Source organism: Camelina sativa, chromosome 4 (assembly GCF_000633955.1).
Source record: "Camelina sativa cultivar DH55 chromosome 4, Cs, whole genome shotgun sequence".
Classification (NCBI taxonomy): Eukaryota; Viridiplantae; Streptophyta; class Magnoliopsida; order Brassicales; family Brassicaceae; genus Camelina; species Camelina sativa.
Window position 1 is genome coordinate 29,932,327 of NC_025688.1, and position 10,294 is coordinate 29,942,620.

The window sequence follows — 10,294 nt, forward strand, 5'->3', positions numbered from 1 at the left end:
TTTTTTTTTTTTTTTTAATTAATCAATCGCATATAACTCATCGTTATAGTTTTCTAGGGTTTCTTCTACCGTTTCCGTATTGCGAAGAATTTTTCCTCTGCTTTTCTAGGGTTTGATTTGGGGATCTGTTTTTTGATTTGATTTTTCATACAGGTTGGTTCTTATGGGATGATATACACGAAATTGAAAGACGCGAATTTGAGGAGTTCTTCAGTGAGAGCTCAATCACAAGAACCCCCAAAGTTTACAAGGAGTACAGAGATTTCATCATCAATAAGTTTAGAGAGGACACTTCCAGGAGCCTCACCTTCACCAGCATCCGCAAGTTTCTCGTCGGCGATGTCAATTTGCTTCAAAAAGTGTTTCTCTTCCTCGACAAGTGGGGTTTGATCAATTTCGCACCTTCCCTTAACGATAACGATACTTTGTCGTCGGTCGATAATGCTAAGATCGAACAAGGGACTCCTGCTGGTATTCGAGTTACCGCAACCCCTAATTCTTTGAGGCCTATTACCGCACCGCCCCTTGTTGAGCAAAGAACTGTGAGTGGCATCAAACTACCTCCGCTTACCTCTTATTCAGATGTTTTCAGCGATTTGAAGAAGCCGGATGATGTGTTGCTTTGTGGGCATTGTGCTGAACGTTGTGATTCTGCTTTCTATCAACATAATAAGGTGACTTGTTTGTTGTTATTATGGATCCGGCGTGTTTCCATTCTCTCTGGTTTGTTTCCTGACATAGTGATGTTGGCAGAGTATTGTCAACTTATGCGAAAAGTGTTTCAAGAATGGCAACTATGGGGGGGAGACCAACGCTGCAGGTGACTTTAAGTTGGTTGGGGATTCAGCTGCAGCTGTGTGGACCGAGGAAGAAACCCTCCTCTTGCTAGAATCTGTGCTGAAACATGGAGATGACTGGGAACTCATTGCACAAAGTGTTTCTACAAAGACCAGACTAGATTGCATTTCAAAGCTCATTGAGCTCCCGTTTGGAGAGTTTCTGATGGGTTCTACTTCTGGAAGACTCAGTTCAGCTGTCCCCACCGAGGATGAAGACACAGAACAGGTGAAAACTGATGGTCAAGAACATGAGGAAACAGAGATGAGGGAAGAAAATGAAGATGAAGATGGGCCTCCAGCAAAAAGGAAACGTGTTGCACTGATATCAGACAGTGATAGTTCACTTGTGAAACAGGTGAATGTTTTGTTAAACAATGTGCCTTGTGTTCATTATTTTCCAAACGAGTGTAACATTCGGATCCCTCTCTTCTTTTAAGTGTTGCAAAGAGTACACTTTCAACTCTAGTGGAAAAGATTTTTTTCGAGAGTTAATAACATCTTTACATATTGCACAACAGGTGGCTACCATGGCAAGTAAAGTTGGTCCATCTGTCGCAACTGCTGCTGCAAAAGCTGCAATTGCAGCTCTTTGTGATGAAGCCTCATGTCCAAAAGAGATTTTTGACACCGGTGATTACACGGATTCCACTGTTGACAGGTTCGATGTTTGTAACCCTTCAATTTGCTTATGGCTTGGCTTCTCATGTCGTTGTGGAGGCTAATTTCAGAACTTTGCTCACAGAGCCGATGGAGACAAAGATACGGATATGGAGGAACAGAAAGAAGAGAAAGGTAACTTGTGTTGTGATCCAATGTACATCCCTGGGTGTAGAATGAGAGCTCAAAGATTTGTAATTCCTTGTTATATTTGCAGACGGGGCTCAGGGTCTACCTGTAGCTCTAAGGATAAAAGCGTCTGTGGCAACAGCTCTAGGAGCTGCAGCTGCTCAGGCGAAAATACTGGCTGATCAAGAAGAAAGAGAAATGGAAGATTTAGCTGCGACTGTAATAGACCAACAGGTTGGTTTCGACACTAAAAACCTTGGTGTCTCCTGCACTCTTTTTGGGTTTCAACATTAAAACATTTTGTCTAATCCACTCTGTTTGTGTCTTGACCCGGTATGTTTTGCTTACTGTATAAATATAAACTCAGCTGAAGAAAGTGCAGAGCAAGTTGAAGTTTCTGGACCAGTTGGAATTGATAATGGATGCGGAAGAGGAAGTGATAGAGGGTGGAAAAGAAACAATCCTCCAAGAGAGGATTAGCGTTTTGCAATGCGCGTTTCGTAGTGGTGTCACCAAACGTTGGGATCATACGTACGTGAAATGATCTTCTTTTCTCCTTTTTTTTTGTGCAACTCTTCTAGATTTGTTTTCTCCGTATGTATGAAAAATGGTGTTGTTTTGTTGACTTTTGTCCATCATATGAAGTAGTATCATCATCTCTTATTTATTAAAGGGATGTGCCAAAATATATAGATAGAGAGAGAGAGGCTTTATATTGACTTTATGAGAGTAGGTTACATACATCATTTGTCGATTTGTCTCACCAAATTGATGATGGGTCTCTAACTCATAAGCTCTCAGTGACGTCAATTAAACAAATAATGAGTAAACGTTTTTTCAGCTTTTTTTTTCCATTCAATTAAAGAAGAATAAATAGTGTCACTCTCGGATCTCTTTATAAATTGGTGACACCGCCTTCAAAATCCCCCAACCTTCGTTGTCTCTCTCTCTCTCTCAAATCTCAATGTCGCTCCGGTCATGTCAATCGCAGAAAAACGTAAAGTCGTCAGAATTCCAATACCACGAGGTTCTCTCTCTCTTCCTCTATCTCTCTCTCTTTNTTTTTTTTTTTTGGTGCAACTCTTCTAGATTTGTTTTCTCCGTATGTATGAAAAATGGTGTTGTTTTGTTGACTTTTGTCGATCATATGAAGTAGTATCATCATCTCTTATTTATTAAAGGGATGTGCCAAAATATATAGATAGAGAGAGAGGTTTTATATTGACTTTTATGAGAGTAGGTTACATACATCATTAGTCGATTTGTCTCACCAAATTGATGATGGGTCTCTAACTCATACGCTCACAGTGACGTCAATTAAACAAATAATGAGTAAACGTTTTTTCAGCTTTTTTTTTTTTCATTCAATTAAAGAAGAATAAATAGTGTCACTCTCGGATCTCTTTATAAACTGGACACCGCCCTCAAAATCCCCCAACCTTCGTTGTCTCTCTCTCAAATCTCAATGTCGCTCCGGTCGCAGAAAAACGTAAAGTCGTCAGAATTCCAATACCACGAGGTTCTCTCTCTCCTTCTCTCCCTCTCTCTCTCTCTCTCTCTCTCTCTCTCTCTCTCTCTCTCTTTTTCTTGTTCCTCACAGATTCAGAGAGTAGTAGTTGAAGTTTAACAACATGAGAGTGAAAGCGTGATAGATTCATGAATGCAAAATATATGTATAATTTTGTTGGATGAGACAGGAATACATAAGAAATGAGAGAGGTGTTGAGTTGTTCGCTTGTAGATGGATCCCTTCATCTTCTTCTCCTAAAGCTCTCGTTTTCCTCTGCCATGGTATATATTTTTTTTTCAAGTATTTGCTACTTATTCGAGCCACCTTTCGTTACAGATTTTTCATTTAATCCCCCCGGGGGATCTTTTTTTTTTGTTGTTGTTGTTGTGCAGGTTACGGTATGGAGTGTAGCGACTTCATGAAAGGTATTTATTTCACTCTTTCTTCTTCCTTCTAATATGATTATGTCTAATACACACATATACGTACCTACATGCTTAATCAAAACCGCATTAACTACATCAAGCCAATCTCCATTTTCTTAGCAAGCTTCTATTAGTTCTCTGAGAGAGGTTTCGCAATAGACTTGTGTATAAACTGTTGCAAATCTTCAATTTATGTTTGGGATTTGATGAAACAAACAAAAAAAGTCATTTGTTTCACTGCATATATAGTATTTTACTACAGTATAATTTACATTTGATGCTATATCATAGATATATGGAGTATATTGATTAGTAGAAGATCATGATAAATCTTCATCTTAAATTCAGTGTGGACCTTAGAACTATTCAACATTTATGTCTGTATAGTAATACTTCTTAAATGCCTCTTGAACCGCAAAGACATGTAGAGTGTTAGGACCGGGTAGGTCAACAAGTCTTACTTTTTTTATATTGGTTGGTTGGTTTGGTTGGAGAAGGACCGTAGACAATTTAATTTGAATTTATTTCTTTTTTAGTGGGGGGTCTCTCCTCGGTTAGCGTGTCATCTCTATCAAATTAAATTACCTTCTGTCTAATGAATGGCTTGGTGGTTGAGAAAATTATTCTATCAGTATCAGCTGAGTTCTGATCTCAAACTAAAATGAATAGTACATGTTTTTTTGTTTCTAGAATGCGGAATCAGACTGGCCTCAGCCGGATACGCTGTTTTCGGTTTGGACTATGAAGGTCATGGAAGGTCAATGGGATCTCGCTGCTACATCAAGAAGTTTGAGAACGTTGTCAATGATTGCTACGACTACTACACCTCTATTTGTGGTATAAACATTCACACACTGTATAGTGTATATACATAACTATAAGACTAGAAGAAGAGATTTTTTCTATCAACCCCAAGTTATGACTGATTACACTCTACGCGTCAGCGCAAGAGGAGTACATGGAGAAAGGCAGATTCTTGTATGGAGAATCCATGGGAGGTGCAGTCACCCTATTGCTTCACAAAAAAGATCCTTCGTTTTGGAACGGCGCCATTCTTGTTGCTCCAATGTGTAAGGTAATAAAAACCCGCAAGTTTGTTAGATTGTAAAGAGTCTCAGGGAGATAAAAATATTGAAAGCGGCAGATGTATAATTGTTTATGTATGTATATGCGCAGATATCCGAGAAGGTGAAGCCACACCCGGTGGTGATTAGTGTGTTAACTAGAGTTGAAGAAATCATACCGAAATGGAAAATAGTTCCAACAAAAAACGTGATCGACGCTGCTTTCAAGGACCTGGTCAAGCGAGAAGAGGTCTGTTGTATAGTTAGTATATATGTGGAGCAGCTGTAACCATCTAAAAATTAGTTGTTTGTTTATAAAAAAGTTTGGTGTGTGTGGAAAAATGCAGGTAAGGAACAACAAACTGATATATCAAGAAAAGCCGAGGCTAAAAACAGCACTTGAGATGCTCAGGACAAGCATGAACCTGGAAGATACTCTCCACGAGGTTCATGTCGATCTCTTCATTACATATCTAAATTCTTGATCCCATGATTATTGATCAAGACAAGATGTGATTGGACTTTTTTGCAGATAACAATGCCTTTCTTTGTATTACACGGAGAAGCAGATACAGTGACGGATCCAGAGATAAGCAAAGCATTGTACGAGAAAGCTAGCACAAGGGACAAGACACTCAAGTTGTATCCAGGGATGTGGCACGCTCTGACGTCAGGTGAGCCTGACTGTAACGTTGACCTCGTGTTTGCTGACATCATCACATGGCTTGATCTTCGAACCGCTGACCCAGCCTCTCTCACTGTCACTCCTATACGAGTAACTACCACCACGAGTACGAGCACCCAGAGGGTTCCGGTTAACGGAGTTAGTGACAACACTCGAGGGAGGCCTAAACGTCCCTACTTGAATCTCCTTTGTGGTTTGAACCGTGGCCGTCTGGTTAAAATTAGCAAGGAATAAAAACAAGAAATTTGTGTAAAAGAAAAGAGTGAGAGAGATATGATGATTTCGTACAATGGTTTGTTAAATAAATGTCTATCACAAAAAAAAAGCCCATAAATAGAAAAGGCCCAACAAGTTGAAAGGCCTCTAACTTAATAATCTCCTTTGTGGTTTATTAAATAGATGAGAAATTGTTGCACCGTGGACTCTGATTCAGTAGCGGCAGCTGTATATCACTATCACATACATTAAACGTTTGCAATAAAACATTATAATTTTTGACCCAAAAAAAAAAAAGAAAAGAGAACTTATAATAATATAAAAAGCCCAGACGACAAAAAAATAATAATAATAATATAAAAAGCCCATAAATTGGTAAGGCCTAACAAGTTGAAAAGGGCCTCTAACTTAATAATCTGGTACCGCCGGCCCGACAAGTAGTTTCGAGTTCTTCTTCCTGATTGAGAGAGGAGAGAGAGAGAGATCTGTGGAAAACGAAAGCGAGATTTATCTATCATCATCAGGTGAAAGCAAAAACCCTAATTTCTACGATCTCCTCTCCTTGTGTGGTTTCGGTCGAGAAGAAGTCGCCGTAAAACAATATGAGGTATCTTTTTATATCTGTCTCGAACGGTTCTAAGCATCGTCTCCGTTTTTTTTCTTTTAATGGAACTCAATTTGACACATGTCTCACACTGCGTTTTCTCTTGATTTGTCGCAGTAAGCCAATGGAGGAGGATACCAATGTAAGCTTTCTTCTCGATACTGCTTTTTTTTTTTTATCGATTATCAATAAGCTTCGGGTCGCTGTCATAAACCCTAAATTCATCATCTACTGTTGTTTCCCTTATTTCAGCAATCGCCTTACTCGTTAGTTCTTTGAGTTCTTGCTAAACCCGTTTCACTATAGATTGAGTTGATTTTGTTCCGCCCAGCGATTAATTGGTGTTTAGTGTAGAGAATTGTTTTTTTTTTTTTGTTTTCATCTCTTGTTTCGATTTGTTACTGTTATATATTCCATCGTCTTACCTGGTGGTACTCTTAGGGTTTGTTGTATACTCTCTCCTCATATGTATGTTACGCCTAGTCATAATGCTTGATACTGTGCTTACTTTAGCAGGGCAAGACCGAGGAAGAGGAATTCAACACTGGGCCACTCTCTGTTCTTATGATGAGCGTGAAGAATAACACTCAGGTATATTATTATTATATTAGAGATCTCTAGGTGGAGGAGATGTATTGAGAACTTTGGCTTCATTAGACATATATATATATATATATATATATATATATAGATAGTGTTGTACTAAGTGGTTAGATGTTTTTGAACTTCTTTTAGTAACAACTCCTTCCTTGTTTATATAAGCCATATGTTAAAGAGTAAAGACAATCAATGCATATGAAAGAGTGGTTGAAATGGCAGCTTCTTAACGAAGTCAAGTTTGTGTTCAGGTGTTGATCAATTGCCGTAACAACAGGAAACTTCTTGGGCGAGTGAGGGCGTTTGACAGACACTGCAACATGGTTCTTGAAAATGTCCGAGAGATGTGGACAGAGGTAAACAAAATCTCTCTTGAAATCAGTTTTGTCTACAAATTTGTTTGTGTGCCTCGCTCAATTGAACCTTGTTTTTTGTTTAGGTTCCGAAAACTGGAAAAGGCAAGAAGAAAGCACTTCCGGTCAACAGAGATCGTTTCATAAGCAAGATGTTTCTACGTGGAGATTCAGTCATTATCGTCCTCAGGAATCCAAAGTGAGAAAATGAGAGAGACACTTAAGAGGCATTGGCATGTATGTTACTTTTGTTTGTGCTGAAAGTGATAAATTCTTGTAGGTAGTAGTAGTATCTTTTTAAGTTCAAACACTTGTGAGTCACTTTTTCGTTTATGTCCTACTTGACAAGATCTTTAAGGGGTGTTTGTCCCGAATTCTCATTTGTGGTCAGTTTACCTGTTCGCATGTTCAAAGCACCAGATGACCAGACTAAGGTGATAGCATTATATTAAAAAAAAAAGAATAAAGTTTAAAATTGGTGTGAGGTCCAATCTCCACTACATTGCCGCGAATAGCAAAATGGAAATCAAAATTAAAAACAAAAACAAAACGAAAAGAAACGAGGCTCTCCTCTCCCGTCTGTCTTCTAGAGGCAAAGCGGGCTACAAATTACTCTGTTGATGATGAGGTGGTGGAAGAATCCTGCTTTTGGTCGCCAAAGACACGTTGACGGAAATCTTTGACCATAAGTGGGAGTCCTTGGCGTAGAGCCACCTTTGGTTCCCAACCAAGAAGCTCTTTGGCCTTTGTGATGTCTGGTTTCCTCTTGTGTGGGTCGTCCTCTGTGTTTGGTCTAAACTCTATCTTTGCGTTCGGGTCAATGGTCTCTTGAACCACCTGTACATCACCAATTCACTCATTAGGGTCAGATGCCTTTACTTTAGGAAATCATATCATATTATATAAATATAAGTAAGAAGAGAAAAGGGTGAACCTTAGCGAGCTCGAGCATGGTAAATTCACCAGGGTTACCAAGGTTGAATGGACCGACATGTTCTCCCTCCATCAGCCTCATCAGACCCTCCACCTATAATATTCACATTCAAGCTCATCAGTAGGCAAATAATAAACAACAATGCAAGGTAATAGAGAGACAAAAAGAAAGGACAATGGTATCTGAGAGATGTGTTTTTGGTCCCATGTTATTGATTGATACCCATCCATCCCTAGAGTTGATGTGACATTGTATACAACTAAAGCCTTTTTAGTGTGGCCTCAGGTAATTTATCCATTTTCATCTCAAGTTAGTGAATCTCGGTCACAAATCATATCCTAGAGAGATTGCAATATCTGCCAAATTGTAAATAACAAAAATATACAAGTGGTTTTGACTTCCCTATCGAAACTCCAAAGATCATTTCTCTACCACTTATTGTATGTACCGACTATATATATCTTTGAACATTATCAAGATAGACTGTTTTTTTTTACCATGCCAAAACTGAAGTATACCCCACGAAAGTAACAATTGAATAACAAAAAAGATGATGTTGTCTTGGCAAAATTTGAAGCAGTATAGTAGGGGCTACATATTGAATAGAACTGTTGCTTGCTTTTATCTAATCATGAAGTTTAGGAGGAAAAAGTAAAAGGAATTTTACCAGATCGGAGACAAACTGGAAACTCCTTGTCTGCTTACCGTCACCATAAACAGTCAAAGGCTCTTTTCTTAAGGCCTACACAATCATCATCATTTACTCTTAAATTAACCACCACTAGTATAATACTACAAGTTAGTCATTGATTGATTCATTTATATTATAAACCATTAGAAAGAAAGAAAGAAAGAAACCAACGGACCTGGGCAACAAAGTTGCTAACCACACGACCGTCATCGATACACATCCTTGGGCCATAAGTATTGAAGATACGGGCAATCCTAACCTCAACATTAGCGCCTCTATGGTAATCCATGGTCAAAGTCTCCGCCGTACGTTTCCCTTCGTCGTAACAACTCCGAACACCTGTTCCAATTTGCCATTATCACTCACACACAGTCTCTATGAAATTTAACAACACAATTTTCCCATCTACTACTCCAGAACGGAAATTAAAAAAAATTAAAAAAAAAAATCTAAGGAATGAAAAAGGGAGGGCTAAAAGCGTCAAAAAAATAATGGGATACACGTCTCAGAGCCGTACGATAGAACGGAGCCCACTACTTTACTGTTCAAATGATTTTGGCCAGATCTGAGAGGAGCGGAGAGCGTATATAATAATAATATCTGCTAACGTGCGCCGCTTATAACACACCCAAAATGAAATAAAGAGAGAGCCGATGATGGGAATAGAAGAAGAGAATATACCGATGGGATTAACGTTGCCCCAGTAAGTCTCGACCTGAGGATGCTGAAGAGGATCTCCGTAGACCTCACTGGTACTGGTGAGTAGGAATCTGGCACCAACTCGCTTGGCTAGACCCAACATGTTGAGCGTACCGACGACATTGGTCTTGATAGTCTTGACCGGATTGAATTTGTAATGGACAGGTGAGGCAGGGCACGCCAGGTGATAGATCTGATCAACCTCGAGGAGGATGGGCTCTACGACGTCGTGGCGTATAAGCTCGAAATTGGGGTTACTGAAGTGGTGCATCACGTTCTCTTTCCTCCCGGTGAAGAAATTGTCAACGACGATCACGTTATCTCCTCTCGCGATCAACCTGTCCACCAGGTGAGACCCGACGAAACCGGCTCCACCGGTCACTACCACTCTTAGCACTTTGCGTTTCAGACCTAGAGGAATTTTGCCCCCCGCCGATCCGATCCGGCTCGTGTACTCGATGGTCGGCTGATACGATCGCATTCCGTATCCGGCGAGAGGATCGGCGTCGTCGTAAGGGATGGGTTGGCTCGGGGATGATTTGGAGAAGAGTGTGAAGGCTAACGTGGCGATCGCGACGCCGACGAGAACGAAGACGAGTCTCTGTTCTCGGAGCATGTAACGGATCGGACGAATCGCTACGAACCACGGCTTAATCGGTCTCGGATAGTAAGACTCCGCTTCCTCTCGTTGTTCAATCTCGTGACGCCGGTTTGTCAGCTCAGACCCCATCTTCGTTCCTCGATTGAAATCAAATCAAGAATCAGCGACGGGTAACAAGAAAGGGATCGAAGAAGAGAGAGAGAGAAATGAGATCAGAGAGATGAGTAGTAATCGGAGAGTGTTTCCGAGTCGAACTCGCCGGAGACTGAGTCGATCTTTTTTTTTTTTTT

General features: G+C 40.0%; 4 protein-coding genes across 6 annotated transcripts in view; 3 read left to right on the forward strand and 1 right to left on the reverse strand.

Annotated features, from left to right (window-relative positions):
• Positions 1-2,288, forward strand: part of LOC104783353 (SWI/SNF complex subunit SWI3A) — a 3,100-nt gene extending 812 nt beyond the window's left edge. The window contains exons 2-7 of the mRNA XM_010508501.2: positions 154-674; positions 754-1,194; positions 1,358-1,497; positions 1,582-1,631; positions 1,714-1,859; positions 1,993-2,288. Of these exons, the coding sequence (XP_010506803.1) occupies positions 154-674; positions 754-1,194; positions 1,358-1,497; positions 1,582-1,631; positions 1,714-1,859; positions 1,993-2,169 (1,475 nt within the window). The 3' untranslated portion in view covers positions 2,170-2,288. The remainder of the gene's footprint in view (positions 1-153; positions 675-753; positions 1,195-1,357; positions 1,498-1,581; positions 1,632-1,713; positions 1,860-1,992) is intronic.
• LOC104783352 (caffeoylshikimate esterase-like) lies at positions 2,498-5,684 on the forward strand. 2 transcript variants are annotated; one of them, XM_010508498.1, is made up of 8 exons: positions 2,498-2,652; positions 3,323-3,416; positions 3,528-3,560; positions 4,251-4,397; positions 4,505-4,635; positions 4,737-4,874; positions 4,972-5,070; positions 5,157-5,684. In XM_010508498.1, the coding sequence occupies exons 1-8, from the start codon at positions 2,590-2,592 to the stop codon at positions 5,541-5,543; spliced, it is 1,092 nt and encodes a 363-aa protein (XP_010506800.1). In that variant the 5' UTR covers positions 2,498-2,589; the 3' UTR covers positions 5,544-5,684. The 2 variants fall into 2 exon arrangements, with proteins under 2 accessions (XP_010506800.1, XP_010506801.1); XM_010508499.2 differs by lacking the exon at positions 2,498-2,652 and adding an exon at positions 2,681-3,144 and having other exon boundaries at positions 5,157-5,633.
• LOC104783354 (small nuclear ribonucleoprotein Sm D2) lies at positions 5,944-7,474 on the forward strand. 2 transcript variants are annotated; one of them, XM_010508502.2, is made up of 5 exons: positions 5,944-6,132; positions 6,247-6,271; positions 6,643-6,720; positions 6,978-7,082; positions 7,166-7,474. In XM_010508502.2, the coding sequence occupies exons 1-5, from the start codon at positions 6,128-6,130 to the stop codon at positions 7,280-7,282; spliced, it is 330 nt and encodes a 109-aa protein (XP_010506804.1). In that variant the 5' UTR covers positions 5,944-6,127; the 3' UTR covers positions 7,283-7,474. The 2 variants fall into 2 exon arrangements, with proteins under 2 accessions (XP_010506804.1, XP_010506805.1); XM_010508503.2 differs by having other exon boundaries at positions 5,945-6,132; positions 6,646-6,720.
• Positions 7,501-10,288, reverse strand: LOC104783355 (UDP-glucuronic acid decarboxylase 4). The gene is made up of 5 exons (XM_010508504.1): positions 9,386-10,288; positions 8,880-9,043; positions 8,681-8,755; positions 8,014-8,106; positions 7,501-7,916 (listed from the first exon to the last, which is right to left on the reverse strand). Exons 1-5 carry the CDS (start codon positions 10,131-10,133, stop codon positions 7,689-7,691), a joined length of 1,308 nt encoding a protein of 435 aa, XP_010506806.1. The 5' UTR covers positions 10,134-10,288; the 3' UTR covers positions 7,501-7,688.

What these genes read in the sequence shown, in the direction of transcription:
- LOC104783352 (XM_010508498.1), top strand. Translation starts at nt 2,590, where the DNA reads ATGTCGCTCCGGTCATGTCAATCGCAGAAAAACGTAAAGTCGTCAGAA. An exon ending in CAGAATTCCAATACCACGAG is followed by an intron (nt 2,653 to 3,322) that starts GTTCTCTCTCTC and finishes TGGATGAGACAG; the next exon opens with GAATACATAAGAAATGAGAG. An exon ending in TCTCGTTTTCCTCTGCCATG is followed by an intron (nt 3,417 to 3,527) that starts GTATATATTTTT and finishes GTTGTTGTGCAG; the next exon opens with GTTACGGTATGGAGTGTAGC.
- LOC104783354 (XM_010508502.2), top strand. An exon ending in GCGTGAAGAATAACACTCAG is followed by an intron (nt 6,721 to 6,977) that starts GTATATTATTAT and finishes GTTTGTGTTCAG; the next exon opens with GTGTTGATCAATTGCCGTAA. An exon ending in TCCGAGAGATGTGGACAGAG is followed by an intron (nt 7,083 to 7,165) that starts GTAAACAAAATC and finishes TTTTTTGTTTAG; the next exon opens with GTTCCGAAAACTGGAAAAGG.
- LOC104783355 (XM_010508504.1), bottom strand. Translation starts at nt 10,133, where the DNA reads ATGGGGTCTGAGCTGACAAACCGGCGTCACGAGATTGAACAACGAGAG. An exon ending in TCCAGTTTGTCTCCGATCTG is followed by an intron (nt 8,107 to 8,680) that starts GTAAAATTCCTT and finishes TGAATATTATAG; the next exon opens with GTGGAGGGTCTGATGAGGCT. An exon ending in CCATGCTCGAGCTCGCTAAG is followed by an intron (nt 7,917 to 8,013) that starts GTTCACCCTTTT and finishes GGTGATGTACAG; the next exon opens with GTGGTTCAAGAGACCATTGA.